This window comes from Gossypium hirsutum, chromosome D13, assembly GCF_007990345.1.
Source record: "Gossypium hirsutum isolate 1008001.06 chromosome D13, Gossypium_hirsutum_v2.1, whole genome shotgun sequence".
NCBI classification, from domain to species: domain Eukaryota; kingdom Viridiplantae; phylum Streptophyta; class Magnoliopsida; order Malvales; family Malvaceae; genus Gossypium; species Gossypium hirsutum.
The window spans coordinates 42,007,844-42,031,422 of NC_053449.1; the positions used below are offsets into that span (position 1 = coordinate 42,007,844).

General features: G+C 33.6%; 1 protein-coding gene across 1 annotated transcript; it reads right to left on the reverse strand.

Annotated features, from left to right (window-relative positions):
• Positions 1–3,715: 3,715 nt before the first annotated feature.
• LOC121224968 (probable H/ACA ribonucleoprotein complex subunit 1) lies at positions 3,716–22,528 on the reverse strand. Its single transcript, XM_041108624.1, has 2 exons — positions 22,327–22,528; positions 3,716–3,879 (listed from the first exon to the last, which is right to left on the reverse strand). Exons 1-2 carry the CDS (start codon positions 22,526–22,528, stop codon positions 3,716–3,718), a joined length of 366 nt encoding a protein of 121 aa, XP_040964558.1.
• Positions 22,529–23,579: the final 1,051 nt, after the last annotated feature.

A 23,579-nucleotide genomic window follows, 5' to 3' on the forward strand; every position in this document is an offset into this window, starting at 1 on the left:
ACTTAGTTTACTTTTCATACAATAGGTTTGGAGTGGGAAGAACGTGACCGACGAAGTTAAATGGCTTTCCCAAGGTCCAAATCGGGTGGTTAAAAGATATAGTGCGTTCCTCATAAACGGATTCAGATTTCATACAAAATATCGCGAGAGATTGAGGAAAACGCAAAATTGTGGAATAGTTGTTAATTCCTCAATTACTAGTTATGCTAGTGCTAGGGACAACAATCCTATCGAGGGAAATGTAGAATATTTCGGACTTCTTACTGATATAATTGAGTTGGATTACTACGAAAAATGGAAAGTTGTCTTATTTCGAGGTGATTGGGCCGATGTTAATACCGATCGTGGAATTAAGCAAGATCAATTTGGTTTCACAATGGTGAACTTCACTCGATTGATTCATACAGGACAACAATTGATTGATGAGCCGTACGTATTTTCCTCTCAAGTCAAACAAGTTTTTTACTCAAAAGATCCAATTGATAAGGGTTGGTACGTTTTACTCTGTAACATCCCTAGGGACTTGTTTGACATGGACAGTGGAAGTAGAGATGGCATTGATGACAGAACACAAACTTTGCCATTTCCAGAACAAAACTTAAACAAAAACATCCCTAGTACTAGTACACACAGTCAATGGGTCCGCCATGATACGGACGAAGATATTTATGGATTATAATATAGTAAGCTTTTACGATTATTTAATTATATGGACGAACATATTATTATTATTGTAATTGTATATTAAGTTTTCAACTAATTTATTTGTATTGCAGATAAAATGCCTAGAAGACCCGTGCGAGCGCACCGCATTATTCAAGGTACTCCAAACTCGGTGGAAACAAACAGCACTGAACAACAGACTGCTATTGGATCTTCGAATGTTCCGGTTACACCTGAGGAACCTATAGAACCTCAAAGTAATTTAACATTTAATTTACATGTGTGTTGACTTATTATTTATTTTATTTTATTAATTTCTTATATTACAATACTTTTATTTTCCAGCTGAAACTGATGGGACGCGGAGAGTTCGCGGACGTACGCTACTGAGGGATTTATACGATCTAGATCCAGTCGAGCGTGTCCAAGTATCCAGTAATAGCCTTGGTCAGCCTGTTGGATTAGAAGCTCGCCTTTTAGCAGGATACATAGGCATTTTAGCACGGAATGCAAATATGTTGCCAATTAACTTCGAGTCATGGCATAAAGTGCCCGAGAGTAACAAGAACCAAGCTCTCGCTAACATTAAGGTAACAAAACATGTATATCATTTATAATATTTGGGTTTAAGTTTCGTTTACATTTACTTTCTTAAGTTGTGTTTTTTGTAGGGGAGATTTGCTCTAGAGGTCTCCGATGCTTATGTAAAGAAGGCATTGGGAAAAAGATGGAGAGACCATAAGAGCACTTTAAAGAAAGACTATTTTAAGACAAAAAAAACACTCGAGGAGAGATTACAAAATGTCCCGTCGGGAATGCTGAGGTACCAGTGGGAAGAGGTCGTTAGATTTTGGACTTCGAAGATAGGAGAGGTATGTGTTACTACAAAAATCTTGTAATTATTTTGGTTTATAGTATTTACTAATTAACGTACTAATAATTTCATAACATAGGATCATGAACGAGTTGGAACAAGTAGTAGGCAAAAACAAAAATTCACGCACACAGCTGGGTCGAGAAGTTTTGCGTGTGTAGCTCAGGCCGAGGTATTTTGAATTTTTTAATACTGGTAGATATTTATTACTTTCTATCAAATAATATTTTTACTATTGTATTGTAGGAAGTGTTGTCGGGTCAAAAAGTTGGACGCCTTCAACTTTTTGACATTACACATAGGAAGAAAGATGGAAACCCTATGACTCCTGAAGCTGCAGAAATTATAGTACGTTTGCTTAATACAATTTGACTTGTTTTAATTATTTATATTGTTTATTTTCTAATGGTTTATTTCATTTCTTGTAATGCAAATATTGTTAAGATATGTTGCATTTGTTTTTTTTAATATAAGTTGCGTTCTTAACTATGTGATTTATTTTTTAGGAAAAACTGAAGGATAAAAAGGCGGAGTACGAAGCGATTGCTTCCAGTGATAGTTCTGTTCATATTGACGACATTGATAACCGGATTATCACTGAAGTTTTGGGTCCTGAAAGGTATGGTCGGGTTCGATTTCAAGGATCTTTTGTTAACCCATCCAAATATTTTGGATCCAGCTCGCAACAATACATGCATTCGGGGAGTCAGGCTCAAGCTTAAGTTCAGAGGTTAAGAGACCAGATAGCTCAGATGCAAGCGACAACGAGTGAGCAAATTACACAACTTAAAGCGGAGGCAACATCGAGAGAAGCTGAGGTTCAAAAAAGATATGAAGAACTCCAGCTACAACTTAAAGCAGATGCGGCAGCGAGAGAAGCAGAGGCAGCAGCGAGAGAAGCTGAGGTTCAACGAAAGTATGAACAACTCCAGCAGTAGCTTAAAGCAGATGCGACAGCGAGAGAAGCAGCGGCTGCAGTGAGGGAAGTAGAGGCTGCAGTGAGGGAAGCAGAACAACTTAAAAAGTTCGATGAACTCCAGCAGCAGCTTCAGAATATGATGAAGATGTTTCAGCAGTCGCAACCGCCGTCGTCTTAGACTATCGTTTAAATATACTTCAATTTTGACTTTGGTATTATCATTTTAACTTTTACAATTTTTGTCAGAATAATACAAATTTTATTTTATTTATTGACATTTATTTTAAATATTATATAGATTTGGTTAGATTTGGTTTCTTCTGATTTGTTCTTACAGGAGGGGGGTTGAAAACAAAATAAAAAAATTTTCAAATCTGCCAAAATTAGTGGCGTTTTTCTAAAAGCATGAGGTATAGCGGTGTTTTTTAAGCACCGCTAAAGACCAAGGTCTATAGCGGCGTTTGATGGGAAAGCGCCGCGAAAGATCCTAGTCTATAGCGGCGTTTTATGGTTAAGCGCCGCGAAAGATCCTGGTCTATAGCGGCATTTTATGGGAAAGCGCCGCGAAAGATCCTGGTCTATAGCGGCGTTTTATGGGAAAGCGCCGCGAAAGATCCTGGTCTATAGCGGCATTTTATGGAAAAGCACCGCGAAAGATCCTGGTCTATAGCGGCGTTTGACGGGTAAGCGCCGCTAAAGACCATGGTCTATCGCGGCGTTTGATGCAAAAGTGCCGCTAAAGACCATGGTCTATGGCGGCGATTGATGCCAAAGCGCTGCTAAAGACCACGGTCTATAGTGGCGTTTGATGCAAAAGCGCCCCTAAAGACCACGGTCTATAGCGGCGTTTATTTATAAGCGCCGCTAAAGACCATTGTCTATAGCGGCGTTTATTGTAAAAAGCGGCGCGAAAGTTACCGACGCAGTCATTAGCGGCGTTCTTTGCGGCGCTTTGCTAAGCGCCGCTAAAAGTATTTGCGGCGCTAAAAAACGCCGCTATAGCCCTAAAAAAGCGCCGCTAAAAGCCTGTTTTGGTGTAGTGTTATGAGATAAAAGAGATATTGCCATAAATTTTATTTAATTAGTCATGCATTACTTTACTATAAATAATACATGAACTTAGGCTTTTCCAGCAATACCATTCCTTATTTATTTATTGCCCTATTCACTTGAATGCAGACCAGCAAAGTATCCCTAAGGGTTGCTCTCGAATGCGCCCCTCGATATAATGGCCGCAGCTCCACTCCCCGGAGCTACCATCATTCCCGAAGCCCCACCTCCGCCTTTGGATGTGCTTCCTCCTCCAACATTTCCAAAGCCACCACCGCTGCCTCTGCCACCACCTTTGCTGCCACCGCCACATCCACCTTTGCCACCACCCATTTGAATGCACAAGTTATAACAATGAATGAAATCTCAAAAACTGCAATATGATGAGCCAAGGAAGTGTGAATCGTTTCAATATTTATCCGAGTAGTAGTGGAGTAGTCAAACTCCACTTTAATTCACCTTAGTTATTATCTTCTTATATTAATTAAGCATGTTGTTTGCATAGATTAATGTAGCTTCATTTATTGATAATTTGGTGATTTTGACCAACTTTGGAACTACAATTTAATATTATCATCAAAATTAAATACATTCATCAGCATTGAATTTATTTGATATTTTCCATTAAATTAAATAGGATTTTATCAATTTTAAAATTACACTATTAATCAGTAATTTTTATTTTAAACAATTCAATCCACCAAGATTTAGCATCACGATTGATGATATTAGTATGTAAGCAGAGCGTTGATCCTCAAGTTCATCCCTTTAGCATTCATTAATTTTTTTTAATTTCTTCAATGGTTTACTGTAAGCATTCATATTCATGCTTTAATGCACACTCTACAAGCTTGACCTTAAAACCGAGGCAATTAGTAGAAAATTCTGTAAAATTAATGAAATATACATTGAATCTCCAAATTCTTATTATACCCTATATTTGTTACTTTGTTATATTCGATTCAATCACCTACTTAACGTTATTGTAATCATATTTTGTTTGGGTCAATTTTGGATTAATCTCTATTTAAATTTAAATATTATAATTTTTAGTGTAAATTATTCCAGAATGTTTGCTAGTCTGATTTATTATTTGTTATGATTATTATTTTAATCAAACAACTATAATTTATCATACCATTTCTATTTCAATAACCAATTGTTTTGTCCAGATAACAATAGTAAATTGACTTCGGATATGCAGGAGGGTAATGCTCACACAAGCTAAAAAAAAGGATATTAGCTTATACACGATGCTACTCACACAAGCTTTAGAGAATCTGCAACACATGCAAGATCTCAAGCCATCCGTATGGTATCCATCACCAGTACATAGCACCTGAAACTATCATCACCGACACTGAGTGCCTGAAACTGGAACACCAATACAAAGTACCTGATACTGTAATCACTGGCAACTTGTGCCTGAAACACACTAATGACACGTCATTTGTATCCTAGCTATTCACTAGGATCACTCGAGCTTGAACCTCTATACTTTAATCTTTACATGACAATAACCATATAACAAGGTTAATTTTATACCAACTCTGCATAGCATAACATGTTTCAATTTGAACAAATACAAAAGCCATATTTTGTCATACAAGTCTTTCATCACAGTTACAACTACCTTGAACATACATGTTTATTATACACATATACAAATATATATATACAACTACGATTTACATATTAATAAGTATAATAACATCTAATTCAAACTTACCAAAATACAATAGTTACCAACAACTCGACAACGTCTACTCGATGACTTTCCTTTCCCACGATTATCAACCAACTGATCAGTTTTTTTATGAAAAACAACAAGCTTGGCGGAACCTTTTAAACTTCAAAAATGGTGTTTTCATGTTTTTATTTCGGTAAGAAGACAAAATGTAACTGATAGTCCTTTTTCTTTAATTAACTAAAAAATCACTTAAATTTCTAGACCAAACCTCAATACACATATATAGTAACTCTGTAAATATTTAAGGACTCAGTTTACAGAAATGAGGTCTTGATACCTCATTTTCCAAAGCCAATTGACTCAAGAGACAAACCACTTGTACTTAACTGTTCGTTTAAATAACAAAAATTATCAAATAAAAATTCAACATAATACTATATTTGACTCATAAATATTAAATAATAAAATTTATGGACTCACCCGTCAAATTTGTGGCCCTAAAACCATTATTTTTGACACCGCTGAAAACGAATTGTTACATCTTGTCTCCAGACATGCCTCATTTATTGTTAGGTATTTTTTTGTACCGATGTCAGCATGTCTCGAGACACTAGATGGGGTGTATCTAGGCAAGGTATTTTATGTATTAAGACTGTGTCTCAAAACCAACCTCCCCTGTTTTCTTATTTTAACTTAGATGTTTGGTTGTGTCGAGATAAAAGGTTCTTGTCTTAATACCTAGAGCAGGGCAAGACTAATTGAGCTTCAAATTTTATTTATCTCAAGACAAAGGTCTTATGTCTCGAGATTTTAATAGGATTGTCTCTAGACTAACATCCCAAGTCTCGAGTCACTAAGCATGTAGGTCTAAATATAAGGCAAAATTTATTTTTATGGTATCAAAACATTATCATATTATCTCAAGACACAATGGTAAAATTACCCTAAATGCACATTTTCGAAGGTCCAAACTAAACCAAATGGCACCTTAAATGTACCTAAACTTTACACTAAAGTTACACCATCAATGTAACGCATCCAAACACAATCAAACATCATCAAATCATAACCACCGATTCATCAACATTTAAGTATCTATTTCTCATAATCAAACTTATATAAACTAGCATTGTTATGTACTAATAAAAGATTAAAATTCAACTTATAAAATTTCATAGGCCAAATATCAATATACAAAAATGTCCTTTTAAACAACATGACCAAAACAACCTAAGTGTAACACCCCGGTACCTGACCCAATCGTCGAGTCTGAGCTACAAGGTGCCACATTCGTTGCCGGAGCAACTACATTCAACAAAATTCAACCCAACATCTTTATACATGTAAATATAAATGATTCACACATATGATATACGAAAGCTTTGGGCTTATACGATTATACGAAAGCTCTTTTTCTAGCCCGAGATCGAAAATAGACCAATTCGTAAGGAATGCAAAGTTTTAAGTCGACGTTGCAACTTTACGTTTTCCACATTGTGATGTGACTATTTTGCTAGGTTGTTAGGATCATCCCAATTAAGCAACAAACAAGTAAAAATAGCAGAAGAAATTGAGAAGATGAACACACAAATTTAACGTGGAAAAACCCTTTCAAAGAGGATAAAAAACTACGGGCAAAGCTAATTTTACTATAATGGCAAAAGAATGAATAGTACAAAAGATGGAGATAAAAACTAAACCCCGAAAACTCGAAAAAACAAAGAACCCACAAAACGTAAACACAAAATTCTCTGAATGTGTTATGAGTTCTAATCTAATGGGTGTGTTTTCTAAGGTTGTACAAGAGCCTATTTATAGGCTAAATTCATATGTCAAATAATAATAAAATAATCTAAACTAATCAGTGTTTGACTGAAATAAATAAACAGAGTTTAACTAAAAGATTATTTTTCAAATTTGACTGAAAATAGGAGTCATACTTAACAAATCTCCACCTTGACTCATATTTCTACAACGCCATCTTTGCCAAAGCCCGCCACAAGCCTATCTTGAACTATGCAGGGAATTAACTGAGTTGAATCTGTGCTTAGAAACTGGAAGACTTCTAGCCTTCGACTTGTACACTGCCAAATCAAAACTAACCCGGGTTTGATTTTCACGAACACAGTGCCCTAACTTTTCAAAACCTGCATCCAAAAGAGAACCTCTCTTCAACGAAATGGTCATACATTTTTCCCTCCTATGACCAAGTTGCCTCCGCTCCAAATGAGTTGACTTCGACTCTGTAATGGATGAGGGACATCTGATTTCACCGGTCACTGTAGAACCTTCCAAAATATAAAGACTGCCAGTTCTTTTACCTTTTAACAAAACGAGAGCTCCACGAGATACTTTAATGCCGCTTGACTTGATGTTGATTCTGCATCCTTTCAAGTCTAAAATACTCAAGGAGATGAGATTCTTTCCTAAATCAGGTACATACCTAACATCTGAGAGTGTCCTAATCGTCCCATCGTGTATCCTAATTTTAACAGTACCAATACCAATTACCTTACTAGATGAATCGTTTCCCATGCGCACAACTCCACCTTCAACCGAACTGTATGTAGAGAACCATTCTATATTGGGACACATGTGGAAGAACATTCCGAATCTAGGATCCACTCGGACGTGAGCTTGGAGTTATCGCTCGTTGACACTAACAAGAAATCATCACCGCTTTCATCGGCCAAATTAGCATCAGCTACATCCTCCTCGTTACTCTCAGCAGCTCTTTTATTTCGCAGTTTATAACAATCTGCTTTGACGTGACCTAACTTTTTACAATAGCGACACCTTTTGTCTCGTTTCTTTTATGCTACCAAAATGGAAGCTTGCCTATCTGCCTTACTATCCAAATGAAGCTCATTGTCGAGTTTGTCTCTACTCAACAAATGACCCTTCACATCTTCGAACGAGATTTTGTCTCTGCCATAAATCAGGGTCTCCCTGAAAGACTTGTATGAAGGGGGTAAAGAGCACAATAATAGCATAGCTTGATCTTCATCATCAATATGAACCTCAACGTTCTGTTAAATCATTTAAAAGAGTAATGAATTGACTGATGTGATCTCTAAGAAGCTCACATTCGTTTATGCGAAACGTAACTAGACGTTGTTTCAACACTAAACTGTTAGCCAAAGACTTAGTCGCATAAAGAGTTTCTAACCTTTTCCACAAGGCGGATGAGGTCTTCTCCATCAATACCTCCTGTAATACCATATTCACGAGGCAGAACTAGATTGCACACAAGGCCTTTTCATCAAGCTCTTCCCATTCTATTTTATTTAGATTCTCAGGCTTTTTCCCAGTAACAACCTTTTTCAAACCGGATTGAACTAGAATTGCCATCATCCGAACTTGCCACAGATTGAAATTTGTCTCACCATCGAACTTCTCAATTTCAAATCTTACTGTTGCCATATCTGAATGGGCTGATCTATGAAAATTGAACTAGCTCTGATACCACTTATTAGGATCGTCCCGATTAAGCAACAAACAAGTAAAAATAGCAAAAGAAATTGAGAAGATGAACACACAAATTTAACGTGGAAAAACCCCTTCAAAGAGGATAAAAAACTACGGGCAAAGATAATTTTACTATAATGGAAAAAGAATGAATAGTACAAAAGATGGAGATAAAAACTAAACCCCGAAAACCTGAAAAAATAAAGAACCCACAAAATGTAAACCAAAATTCTCTGAATGTGTTATGAGTTCTAATCTAATGGGTGTACAAAAGCCTATTTATAGGCTAAATTCATATGTCAAATAATAATAAAATAATATAAACTAATCAGTGTTTGACCGAAATAAATAAACAGAGTTTAACTAAAAGATTATTTTTCAAATTTGACTGAAAATAGGAGTCATATTTAACATAGGCTCGTCGTGACCTAGAGGTAATGATGTCCCTACAAGAATCTTGCCCTGTTCCTTGTCGCGACGTGACAACTTGTTACATCTAAATTCGTCCTGTTTCATGTTAAAACAACCTAGAAAAAGTAATAATATATTTTCATGCTATAAAATTGTCTAATCTACCAGGGATGCCAAGTGAAAATGTCCTTAAAAAGGGCGATCTCTGAAATAAAACTATCAAACCTAATTTCAACCATTACACTTTTAAAGTAAGCCAACCAAAACACATACAAATGCATAATTGGTAGAATAACAACATAACAAATATTCGTAGACATGTTCATAAAAACAAGGAAAGTTAAAGGATAGGAAACTAGAATCAAACCAAGTGTTTCTCTGGAGCCAGACTAGTTGCTCCTCTCCTCCTCCGCTCATTCTTGTTGTTCCAAGGATTCTATAAACACTTGCATGCTGCTACCCAAGGTGGTTGAACGGCTCTTTTCCAAGACGAAAATTGGTAAAGGAAAGTAGAAGGGAAAATGGGAAACAAAGAGAAAGTGAATGAAAGATAGAGAGATGTGTAGGGTGAGAGATGTGTTTAAGATTTTAAGGAAACATGAGAGTTGTTTTGCAATTAATGTAATCAACTAAATAAGCTGATTGGGTCAGGTTATTTGGTTGGTTTCAGGCTGTACATTTTTTTATTGGAATAGTCTTCAATGCTTAGCACACTGGGCCACTTAAGTACATATATCGTTCAAATTAATCTCAATTGTTATTATGATAGCAAAAATAGACTAAATGTTTTCTCAATAAAGACATGTTAAATCTCTACCAATTTGATTATATTCCCTAATTTAAGATTAAGCTGTAATCATTGAATGCAAATGCAATTTATGCCTTCATATGTTGAACATAGAAATTTAATTTAATTTATACCACCAATCCTTCCCTTCCAAGTTAGTCCACCAAAAAAAATTCAAATTTTAGCTTGATATTAACATTTTTCATCCTCTCTCTAAACTAATGTTTCAATAACAAAAAAGTCTAAACTTAGCTTGAATTAAAGTACAATGTCTTGTTGTACAAGAACTTCCTACTGGTTGTCGAGACTTCCACAGTTCCAACTTAAAATTTTCATTAAGGATGATCGACCCCATCAACAAGACCTGTTGATATAGATTTCTGATAAGCCTTAGAGTGCTCATCTTTTACCTTTACTGGATCCATGGCAGAAACATTAGAAGCAAAATTTGGCATAATCTGAGCTCTATTCTTCCTATCCACCAAGCCCATTGGGTTATTCTCTTTATCAAGGTACAATTCTATCTTGAAATGCTCTCAAGATTTCTCCAATTTACCGATCCCAACCAGCTCCCTATTAACCCCTATTACAATCCTTAAATTACTATAAACTTGTTGCACAAAATTTGAATTATTTTCCAATTCCATAAACACTTATATGAATTTATAATATTCAGATTTCAGAATACCCACACTCTACCGACACAAGGCTTAACAAATTGCACAAAATGGTCCCACACATCTGTGTGCCTAAACGACCTAGCACATGGCCAACCACACACCTGTGTGGCTCAAACAGCCCAACACACGGCCAGTCACATGACCGTGTGACCCACACGATCATGTGGCGTCGTCTGCCAGTTCCAACTTTTCATAAAATTTCTAGATTTTCGTGACCTTTCTCAGTATCTACGGGTTATAACACACACCTTACTGCCTCTAGAATGTCAGCACTGAAGCAGCAATCCATATTCCTGTACACAACATCGACGACCAACCCAATTAGCAACAAATATCGAAACCAAGACTTGAATTTGGTATTTACCACTTAATAAAACCAGCCCCTAAACTAGCATTTGGTCACTTACCCAGAAAAGAATTGGTTTCACTAAAATTGACTTGTCGAAGGAGTAATCACTGCAGGATCCACCGCTGAAAGAACAAAAAAAAGGATCAAAATTGAATTTTAAAGAATAACTAAAACCCCTATTCGTCACATAGAAATGAATTAATTAACCTTACCACCGAAGAATGCACTTACGAGACTTACACTAGGATAAAAATACGAATTCCTCGTTCAAACAATGACACAATAGCTATAATACGCTAGAAAACAATAGTAGAGAAACAGAAAAAGAGGAATAAAGTTTGAAATTACAATTATGAAAACCAAACAAAAGAGAAAGGAAATGAACAGGGGAAAAAAATAGAGAGAGTTTATAGAATTTTTAAAGAGAAAGGAAATGAACATGGGAAATCAACAAGTTTACAAATATATAGAGTTTTTCAAGACTTGCTAACATAATGAACATCTATATCAATCCATATTAAAAAGTAGCTAAACTAGTTGTATACAATAGAATAATAATAAACAAGGTAAACGAAAACTGTTGGAAGCTAATCTTCAACATTCCAATTCAATCCAACTTTCTAAATCCAAGGGATTAGATGTGCTGAACTCAATCTGATCTGATTCTCCAAATATGTTTCCCTAAATGATACGATTTGAATTGTTGGGCATTTTGAATCTGAAGATGAAACAGAAAAGAGAAAGCATTATCAAACTTCTAGTCTTAAAAGAGTACACTCTTAAACTTAGGGGCATGTATTCATCGACACCTTACTACGACTGGCCAGCTGGTCCTAGTACCAACTAAACCTTGCTTTGGTACCACTAAATCTGACACCCTCATCTCGAATACAGAGTACTCGAATACTAAGGCACTACATCTGTTCACCCGAGTAACCCAGCAAAATTTTCAAATACTTTTAAAACATTGAAATACATTTTATATAAGAGAAAATACTGTACACAATTATACTGAAAATAGTAATAAAGTACTTATAGAAAATATGTAGAGCTCCAATATCATCATATATGAAATAGTCAAAATAAAAAAAATGATAAATGAGTTTTAGACCTATAAAAAATACAAGAAAGGCCTTAGGAATACAATGCCCACTAATAGATAAGGTACCATACTCTGAATACGTGATTCTAGGAGTCACTCGTTGATGATGTTCCTTGGACAAAAACAAAAGTCTACAAATCTGAACATTAAGACAATTCGAAGGCTGAGCTTTACAAACTCAGTGGTACACAACCAAACTACCATACTTCAAGCAATTCATAAATATAAGCATGCAAATCAAATGTATACATAGAAACATGACATAAATATCGAATAATTAAATCATGAGTTCTTAAATCTACATAACCAAATGGCTTGCATATCAAACTTGTCAAACTTGTTAGATTGCAGATACTGCTCAAATAATCGGGTATCTGAATAGTCCCGCGCTACTCATGGCCGCTAGTCAAATAATCCTCGGTGCCCAAGGGTTATCTTGAGCGCCACTCATAGCCGCTAGTTAGGTTAGAGCCTGAAGGCTGAGCGCAAACAAAGCATCAAACATATAATCACAAAAATACAACCACGACATTCAGTTTCATACTCATTTCAACTTGCTTATCATTCAGCTAAAATATTAACTAATGAGATATGACAGTCTGCTACCTTGACATTCTGACCTTTTCTCATTCAAAAATTATTAACTCTTAATATATAACTCTAAATCGAGCACCGTTTGTTTTAAACGAAACTAGACTTTTGTACAATTATACAGGTATAAGGCTCATTTATTATTTTATCTTGTGAAATTTTTGGTAATTTTTCAAAGTCACTGTTAAATCTATTTTATAAGAATTTCACTGCCATATTTTTATCACCTTTCAACACTCAAAAATTCATATCTTTTTAAATACAAACCGAAATTGATCTTCGTTTGTTCTAAACAAAACTAGACTGACTCAAGGTTACAACGATGTATAGATCAGTTCTTAATTATTTTTGTAGATTTATGGTGAATTTTCAAACTTACTATTCATGTAATAATCTATTTCTAGCAGATTTCACAACTAAGTTTTTAGCTTCATTTTAAATCATCCAAAGAAGATTTCCACCCAAAGACATATAACATACATGCATTATCCCACAAGCATGATATTTATGACTTGTCAATAAGTATAGGAGAGTTAAAGGGTACCACCTTGATGGAAGAACACCAACAAAGTTTCTTGCCTAGCTCTCTACCACTTTGCCTTTACCCTTAGCTTTAGAAGATTCACCACCCTCTTTAACTAGTAACCATGTAACACACAAGATTTCCCACAAAAATAAGAGTTGATAGGATGTAAAAACACCAGGCTCGAGCTTTGTCCCTTAGTGATTATGGGAACAACTTTTATCGTAATACATCTTCAGGTACTCTGACCAATTTGAAGGAATCGCTCACCTCTATACATAGTCTTAAGTGAAGGTAAGGATCTTTGGTAGGCATTCCATTGAACTGACCCACAGTCTGAAGCATCTGAAACATGACTGGCTTCAGCTCGAATTGTTGTGCCTCGATTTTGGGTTTCTTAAAAGCTAGATTAAGCTTCTAAAACACTGGCATGGCATACTGTCTTAGAGCTCTATCCCTATCATCAGCAATAAGGATAAGATTTTGAGTAGGGTTCACTTTATTTCCTTGATTTGAATTTTGAAAGTTCATCTATTCGGTCCTTCTTTGAACTTCTTGTCTTCTTCTTCGTCGAAAAGTTCTTTCAATTTTAGGATCTATGGGTAGTAAATCGATAATTTGATCAATACTCATAAACACTTGAAACAATCACAAAAAAATTAACTAAGTTAAAATTGAATAGAAAAAATAAACCAAAATGCAAAATTAAAAAATAATGACTTTTAAAACAGTCCTCGGTAATGGCGCCAAAAACTTGGAACGATGGAAATGTGCAGGTGTACACAATTGCAACAACTAATAAAGTGACAAGTCAATGTCGAGTGATCATACCCATAGGGACTGTGTAAGAAAATATTTATGAAATGCAATTAAAAACACTTTGGTGAAGGAAAATCTTTTGTTTTGAAAGAAAAAGGGTTTAATAAAACTAGATTTTAACTAAGAAAATTAAAAGGTAAAAATTCCAAAGCACAATTCCAAAAGATGGTTTTAATTAATATGACATAATTGTGTTAGATCAATTACATTTCTTAAATTATTGTTACAAAAAAAATTTTCATGTTGTTACAAATAAATCCACAGCAACTTTGTAATTTGTTAACTATAGCACATAAAGACTTACTAAATTAACTAATCTCTCGATATGCCAATTCAAACAATTAGTCAATTTCAACGAGCATGTAGAAGATTAAATGAAGTAACAATATACTCCTACATTGAAACAATTTATCACAATAATCTTATAAGTTGTGCAAGACTAATGTACCATTTAATACCGTCGCTAATTTAAACCTCAGCTACCTTAGAAGATTAAACATGCACTGATGAAGTATTGTATCAATTAATTACAATTTCAATACGATTAATAATTAATTCATTAGTTACCTTACAATTATAATGCAAGTATAACATAATCATGGTTTTAATTAATCAAACAATTTTCCAAGACCTATAACAACACAAACATGATTTTAATAACTTAAACAATGAAATGTAATCAACCTAACACAAATTAAATTGAAGCCATGTTAAATAAATTAAGAATAACAACATAAAAAATATTCATAGACATGTTTATAACAACAACAAGGAAAGTTAAAGGATAGGAAACTAGAATTAAATCAACTGTTTCTCCGAAGCGAGACTAGTTGCTCCTCTCCTCCTCCACTCATTCTTGTTGTTCCAAGGCTTCTAGTTGCTCCTCTCCTCCTTTCCCCCTCTGCTTATTCTTGTTGTTCCAAGGCTTCTATAAGCACTCTACAAGCTTGACCTTAAAATCGAGGCAATTAATAGAAATTCTGTAAAATTAATGAAATATACATTGAATCTCCAAATTCTAATTATACCCTATATTTGTTACTTTATTATATTCGGTTCAATCACCTACTTAAAATTATAGGAATCATATTTTGTTTGGGTCAATTTTGGATTAACCTCTATTTAAATTTAAATATTATAATTTTTTGTGTAAATTATTCCATAATGTTTGCTAGTCTGATTTATTATTTGTTATGATTATTATTTTAATTATTGTGATATAGTACTAAACAAAAAAATGTAGGAAAATGAAAATTCACAAAATGCTATCTATATATGTGTTTGCAGTTATATATATACAAATATTACATACTGGCCAGAGCGAGCTGATAGAAACCAAATCAGCTCGGGGTGTCGGCGGTAGTGACGACGGCATTTCGATGATCGGAAAATGAGTCTCTATCACAGAGTTTGATTTTAGATCAATGATTCAAAAATAATATTATTGTAATAGATTTAATATTTAATTAATATTTAATTTAATTTAATGTTTATCTTGTAGATAAATATTCTATTAATTTCATAAGATTTAATATTTATCAAGATAAATATTAGATTAAATTTAATATTAAAGTGACTAAGTTTAATCATAGTTTAACTCTCTAAACTCTCCCTATATAAAGAGAGTCTTGGGTCATTATTTTTCACACACTTGAATTCAAGAGAAAGTTATAGAGACAAAATTCCCTGAAGAAATTATTTTAGAAAATTTCTAGAGATATTTTTCTAATTTACAACTTGGCCCAAAAGTTTAGAGAAATTGTGAAATTACCCAATTGATAATTTTTGTGTGAAATATTCTGATTCGAAGCGAGCCCATACTCGACAAACACGAGCTTAAAGATAGCGGAGAAGACTATTCAGTTGAAGCGTTCATCCTAGACGAATCGAAAAGGTACAATTTTGATTAAATGTTTATTACTTTAGATTATCATAACCAAGTACTTATTCTGGAAAAATAATTTAAAACTCTAGTTTTTCCCTAAATTTATTTGATGTTGCGTTTTCTAAACCCGATTTTTGAACAAAGACAGCATGTGTACCGCCCTACACTCGACTCGTTTGTCGGATCCAAATGCATTATGTCACAGTCATTGTCGAAGCAAATTTAGCTATCCTATTACATAATCATAAAATTTAAATCTTAATTATCATTCAAATTAGTTTAGTCATCAATCATGCTCATTCATATGCATTTGTAATGTTTAGGTTTGAAATTCTTCATGTCACGGGGTTATGTAAGGTTAAATTTTTGAGTTAGGATTAAAATTCAAACTCAACTATCAAATTTCAAAGTTGTGTCTCGAGGCAAAAGACTTCTTGTGTAACACCCTATACCCAGTCTGGTTGTCTGACCCAAGCTATAAGGTATTACAACTATAAAACTTTAACATTATTCACAAAATTAATAGAAATAACCAAATAATTCATTTTACAATTATTTTTCGTGTTATCCAAGAAAAAAAGAGACTTAAATCAAGCTTATAGAACATTTAAAATAAACCAGGAACAATTTTGGATTGAAATGATACTTTTACAAAATTTTGAGTAAAAAGTGAAAACATGTGTCACACAACCATATAGGTAGGTCGTGTGATAGAGCTCAGCTTGTGTGGCTCAAGAATATGGTTGTGTGGCCAAACCGTGTAACAAATTGTGATGGTGTTGAGAAACCTACACTAATGATCAAAGAGGTCACATAGTCATGTCATGCAACTATGTGAAGTACACGGCCGCATGGCAGACCGTGTCATTCATCATGTGTGCCCAAAAACACCTCTAACTACAAGCCAATTCACATACAAATTGTTAAGTTCAAAGCCATGCATTAACCAACATTCAAACCTATTCAAAATATGTCAAAAACATGCCAAAATATATCAACTCACCATCAACCTATGTGCGTAACCAATATGCCTTCAATGACACCACATTTCAATCATAAACAACAATCAACATAACCAAAACCATATGCTAAAATCATCCTTTTATACAACTTTCAAATACAAAACGTATTCCATCTTAATTTCATAAGTTACCAAAACCAAAATGTCCATTTCAACGACAACTCATCAATAAAGGCATCAAGTAACAAGTTCTCATTTTAATATACCAAAATACAAATATACAAATTCAAAACCAAATGACATTAGTCATCACCAAGATATCCATTGACATAAACATATCGAAGCCCTATTTACATGCCACTTATAACCAGACCAAAATGACTAATTAGCTCCCGAAAGAATTGCTGGATAGTATGATCTCCAACGATGTTCCAATTGACAACAAAAGTCTGACAATTTGTCAACTCAATTTACAAGTCATACATAACATAGAATTTAACATTCCTTTGTCTTGTTCCAACTTTCCAACTAAACAAAATGGTTAAGCCTGAATAGTTCATATTACCAATACATAACATGTTAAGAATCATATACCAAGATATAATCAAACAAATATAATTTATCATACCAATTCATTTCATTTCTATTTCAATAACCAACTATTTTTCTCGAATAACAATGGTAAATTGAATTCGGATATCCGGGAGGGCAATGCTCACACAAGCTGGGAAAAGGATATTAACTGATACACGATGCTATTCACACAAGCTTCAGAGAAGCCGCAACACATGTAGGATCTCAAGCCATCCATATGGTATCCATCATCAATACATAGTACCTAAAACTGTAATCACCAACACTGAGTGCCTGAAACTGTAACACCGGTACAAAGTACCTGATACTATAATCACTGACAACTAGTGCCTGAAACACACTAATGACATGACATTTGTATCCTATCTATTCACTAAGTTCACACGGGCTTTAACTTGTATACTTTAATCTTTTCATGACATTAACCATATAACAAGGTTAGTTTGGTACCAACTCTCCATAGCATAAAATGTTTCAATTCGAACAAATACAAAAGCCATATTTTGTCAAACAAGTCTTTGATCACATTTACAACTACATTGAACAACCATGTTTATGATACACATATACATATACAAATATATATCCAACAATGATTTCAACAATAATAAACATAATAACATCTAATACGAACTTACCAAAACACTGTAGTTATCGACACCTCGACAACTACTACTCAATGACTTTTCCTTTCCAGCAATTATTAACCTATTGATTCATTTGTTGTTATGCAAAACAACAAGCTAGGCCGAACCTTTTAAACTTCAACAATGGTGTTTTCATGTTTTTATTTCGGTAAGAAGACCAAATGAAAATGATAGCCCTTTTGTTTTATTATTTTAGCATATTTGTAATTAATTTACTTATATAATAATTTTTTCACATAAAATATACATATAACCGTCCACTATAAGTCATAATGGCTTAATTTCCATTCCAAGCCTTGCGAAAGCACTTTTTAGCTCAATTAACCAATATTAATCAATAGCGATTAAGTTTTATGACTTTTACGATTTAGTCCTTTTTATTTAATTAACTAAAAAATCACTAAAATTTCTAGACCAAACCTCAATACATGTATATAATAACTCCATAAATATTTAATAAAAATATTTACGAAATTGGTTTACTGAAAAAAGGTCCTAATACCTCATTTTCCAAAACCACTTGACTTTAGGGACAAACCACTTGTACCTAACTATTCGTTCAAATAACAAAAATTATCAGATTAAAATTCAATATAATACTATATTTGACTCGTAAATATTAAAAAATAAAATTTATGGTCTCACTCGTAAATAACAACATAACAAATATTTACTAACATGTTTATAACAACAACAAGTTAAAGGATAGGAAACTAGAATCACATCAAGTGTTTCTCCAAAGCCAGACTAGTTGCTGCTCTCCTCCTCCGCTCGTTCCTATTGTTCCAAGGATTCTATAAGCACTTGAATGCTGCTACCCAAGGTGGTTCAAAGGCTATTTTCCAAGACAAAAATCAGTAAAGGAAAGTAGAAGAGAAAAATGGGAAACAAAGTGAAAGTGAGTGAAAGAGAGAGATGTGTGGGATGAGAGGTGTGTTGAATGAATAGGTGAAGGGGGTATTTATAGGTGGGAATGGATGCTAAAAATTGCAAATAAGTAGGAGCTACACATTCCCCTTGGCCGGCCATACATGTATCAAAGTTTGAATGTTTCAAACTTTGCTAAATTTAGCTTAGGGCAAATCTTTAAAGGAACAGAAAGTAGAGGAGTTTGAATAAAAATTTAAGGAAACTTGAGGGTTGTTTTGCAATTAATTTAATAAGCTAAATAAGTTGATTGGGTCAGCTTATATGGTTAGTTTCAAGCTGTACATTTTTTTATTTGATCAGTCTTCCATGCATAGCACAATGGGTCACTTAAGTATGTATATCGTTCAAATTAATCTCAATTATTATTATGATAGCAAAAATAGACTAAATGCTTTCTCACTAAAGACATCTTAAATCCCTACCAATTTGATTTTATTCCCTTAGTTAAGATTAAGCTGCAATCGTTAAATGTAATTTATGCCTTCATATGTTGAACATAGAAATTAAGTTTAATTTATAACACCAATCTTCCCCTTCGAAGTCAGTCCACCAAAAAAAAATTCAAATTTTAGTTTGATATGAACATTTTTCGTCCTATCTCTCTAAACTATTGTTCCAATAAAAAAAAGTCTAAACTTAGCTTGAATTAAAGTACAATGTCTTGTTATGAAAGAACTTCCTAGTGGTTGTCGAGACCTCCACAGTTCCAACATAAAATTTTCAGTACGGATGATCGACCTCATCAACAAGACCTATCGATATAGATTTCTGATAAGCCCTAGAGTGCTCATCTTTTACCTCTACTGAATCCATGGCATAAAAATTAGAAACAAAATTTGGCTCAATCTAAGCTCTATTCTTCTGATCCACCAAGCCCATTGGGTTATACTATTTATCAAGGTACAATTCTATCTTGAAATGGTCTCAAGATTTCTCCAATTTACCAATCCCAACTAGCTTCCTATTAACCCCTATTACAATCCTTAAATTACTATAAACTTGTTGCACAAAATTTGAATTATTTTCCAATTCCCTAAACACTTCTCTGAATTTATAATATTCAGATTTCAGAATACCCACACTCTGTAGGCACAAGGCCTAACAAATTGCACAAAATGGGCCCACACACCTGTGTGTCCAAACGACCTAGCACATGGCCAACAACACACCCGTGTGGCTCAAACAGCCCAACACACGGCCAGTCACATGACCGTGTGACCCACACGACCATGTGGCGTCGTCTGCCAGTTTTAAATTTTCACAAGATTTCCAGATTTTCGTGACCTTTCTTATTATCTATGGGTTATAACACACACATTACTGCCTCTATGATGTCAGCACTGAAGTAGCAATCCAAGTTCCTGCACACGACATCCACGACCAACCCAATTAGTAACAAATATCGAAACCAAATCTTGAATTTTTTATTTACCACTTAATAAAACCAACCCCTAAACTAGCATTTGGTCACTTACCTAGAAAAGAATTGATTTCACTAATATCAACTTGTAGAAGGAGTAATGGTTGCAGGATCAACCACTGAAAGAAAAAAAAGGATCAAAATTGAATATTAAAGAAGAATTAAAACCCCTATTCATCACACAGAAATGAATAAATTAACCTTACCACCAAAGAATGCACTTACGAGACTTACGCTAGGACGAAAATATGAATTCCTCGCTCAAAAGACGACACCACAGTGATAATACGCCAGAAAATAATAGTAGAGAAACGACAAAAGAGGAATAAAGTTTGAAATTACAATTATAAAAACCAAACAATAGAGAAAGGAAATGAACAGGGGAAAAATGACAAAGGGAGTTTACAGAATTTTTAAAGAGAAAGGAAATGAACGTGGGAAATGAACAAGTTTACAAATATATAGAGTTTTTCAAGACTTGCTAACATAATTAAGATCTATATCAATCCATATTAAAAAGAAGCTAAACTAATTTAATACAATAGAATTATAATAAACAAGGTAAACGAAGACGGTTGGACGCTAAGTCTTCAACATTCCAATTCAATCCAACTTTCTAAATCCAATGGATTAGATATGCTCAAATCAATCTGATTTGATTCTCCATATTTGTTTCCCTAAAAGATAGAATCTTAATTGATGGACTAGATACAATCTGCAATATCAACACAACCCAAAAATTTAATTCGATAAATTGTCAATCACCTAAATATGAAAATTGTTCATTTTGTCAGAGTGCTTTAGGAAGTGGGCACTTCTTTAAGCACATCTCAGTCATTCTATATTTTTTAACAACACAACCCTATAAAAGGGTATCTCATAAAGAGATGCATCCTTATGAAAGAGTATCTTATGGAAAGATACATTTATTTAGTATCTATATAAAGAATTATTCTGTTAATCATTTTTACCATTGTGATTGGAATGTTAAGGATCTTGTTGTACTTCGGAGGCATTTAAGAAAAGTACTCCGCACGACTAAAAGCCATCAAATTTTACTAACCTTATTTTTTTTTCTTATTTCAATGTTTTTTATTTATTTTTCTAACAATGTTAAAGCTTTTATATGATTTCCAATGAATTTTCAATCTAAGATTGTAATGACGGACAAGAGAAGAATAATAGGATGTAATGGCCTTAAATTACTATAACAAGTAAGTCAACTAATTATTTTCAGTTTATTGTTGGAATCTTATTTCATATTATTAAGAACACAACTTTATTAATTAATAAATTCTAAAAGTTGCATTAAAATGGATAAATTTCCTTTTTAATGAAAAATTCTGTGGTAGTTTAAATGAATTTTCTTTATGAATGCCCTTTGAGATTTGTTAATTGTGTGCGTTTGATTTTGGCTTTTGGATTTGCTGTCACTATAGAGGTAAGTATATACTGACGAATAACTACTATTACTAAAAGATTATACAGAGATAAACCTATAACAAAGACTTAATTTTTTAGGTTATCCAATTTAATCGTTGGTATAGGTTTTTCTGGTCTATAGAGATTTTTTTATGATTTCACTGACTATTTTGCATCCGTCAATATATGATTTTCTTAGGGGCAATTTAATTCTACTTTTACGTGTTCTAAAGACTATGTACTCTCTTATATTTTTTAATTAAACTTATAATATGATTATTCAGATTGCAAAAGTTTGGAATGCAAGACTTGTAATCATTGTTTGGATTTTTTATTTGTTTGCATAAATAAGTTATTTCCATGTTTTAGCTATTTAAAAGAATTTCTTCGGGCAAAAGACAGTCATGAGATAAAAGAGATATTGCCATAAATTTTATTTAATTAGTCATGCATTACTTTACTATAAATAATACATGAACTTAGGCTTTTCCAGCAATACCATTCCTTATTTATTTATTGCCCTTTTCACTTGAATGCAGACCAGCAAAGTATCCCTGAGGGTTGCTCTCGAATGCGCCCCTCGATATAATGGCCGCACCTCCACTCCCCGGAGCTACCATCATTCCCGAAGCCCCACCTCCGCCTTTGGATGTGCTTCCTCCTCCAACATTTCCAGAGCCACCACCGCTGCCTCCGCAACCACCTTTGCTGCCACCGCCACTTCCACCTTTGCCACCACCCATTTGAATGCACAAGTTATAACAATGAATGAAATCTCAAAAACTGCGATATGATGAGCCAAGGAAGTGTGAATCGTTTCAATATTTATACCAGTAGTAGTGGAGTAGTCAAACTCCACTTTAATTCACCTTAGTTATTATCTTCTTATATTAATTAAGCATGCTGTTTGCATAGATTAATGTAGCTTCATTTATTGATAATTTGGTGATTTTGACCAACTTTGGAACTACAATTTAATATTATCATCAAAAGTAAATACATTCATCAGCATTGAATTTATTTGATATTTTCCATTCAATTAAATAGGATTTTATCAATTTTAAAATTACACTATTAATCAGTAATTTTTATTTTAAACAATTCAATCCACCAAGTTTTAGCATCACGATTGATGATATTAGTATGTAAGCAGAGCGTTGATCCTCAAGTTCATCTCTTTAGCATTCATTAATTTTATTTTTTTAATTTCTTCAATGGTTTATTGTAAGCATTCATATTCATGCTTTAATGCACACTCTACAAGCTTGACCTTAAAACCGAGGCAGTTAGTTGAAAATTCTGTAAAATTAATGAAATATACATTGAATCTCCAAATTCTTATTATACCCTATGTTTCTTACTTTATTATATTCGGTTCAATCACCTACTTAACATTATAGTAATCATATTTTGTTTGGGTCAATTTTGGATTAATCTCTATTTAAATTTAAATATTATAATTTTTAGTGGAAATTATTCCATAATGTTTGCCAGTCTGATTTATTATTTGTTATGATTATTATTTTAATTATTGTGATATAGTACTAAACAAAAACAAAAAAGAAGGAAAAAGAAAATTCACAAAATGCTATCTATATATGTGTTTGCAATTATATGTATACAAATATTACATACTGGCCAGATCGAGCCGGCAGAAACCAAATCAGCTCAGGGTGTCGGTGGTAGCGACGGTGGCATTCCGATGATGGGAAAATGAGACTCTATCAGAGAATTTGATTTCAGATTAACGATTCAAAAATAATATTATTTTAATACATTTAATATTAAATTAAT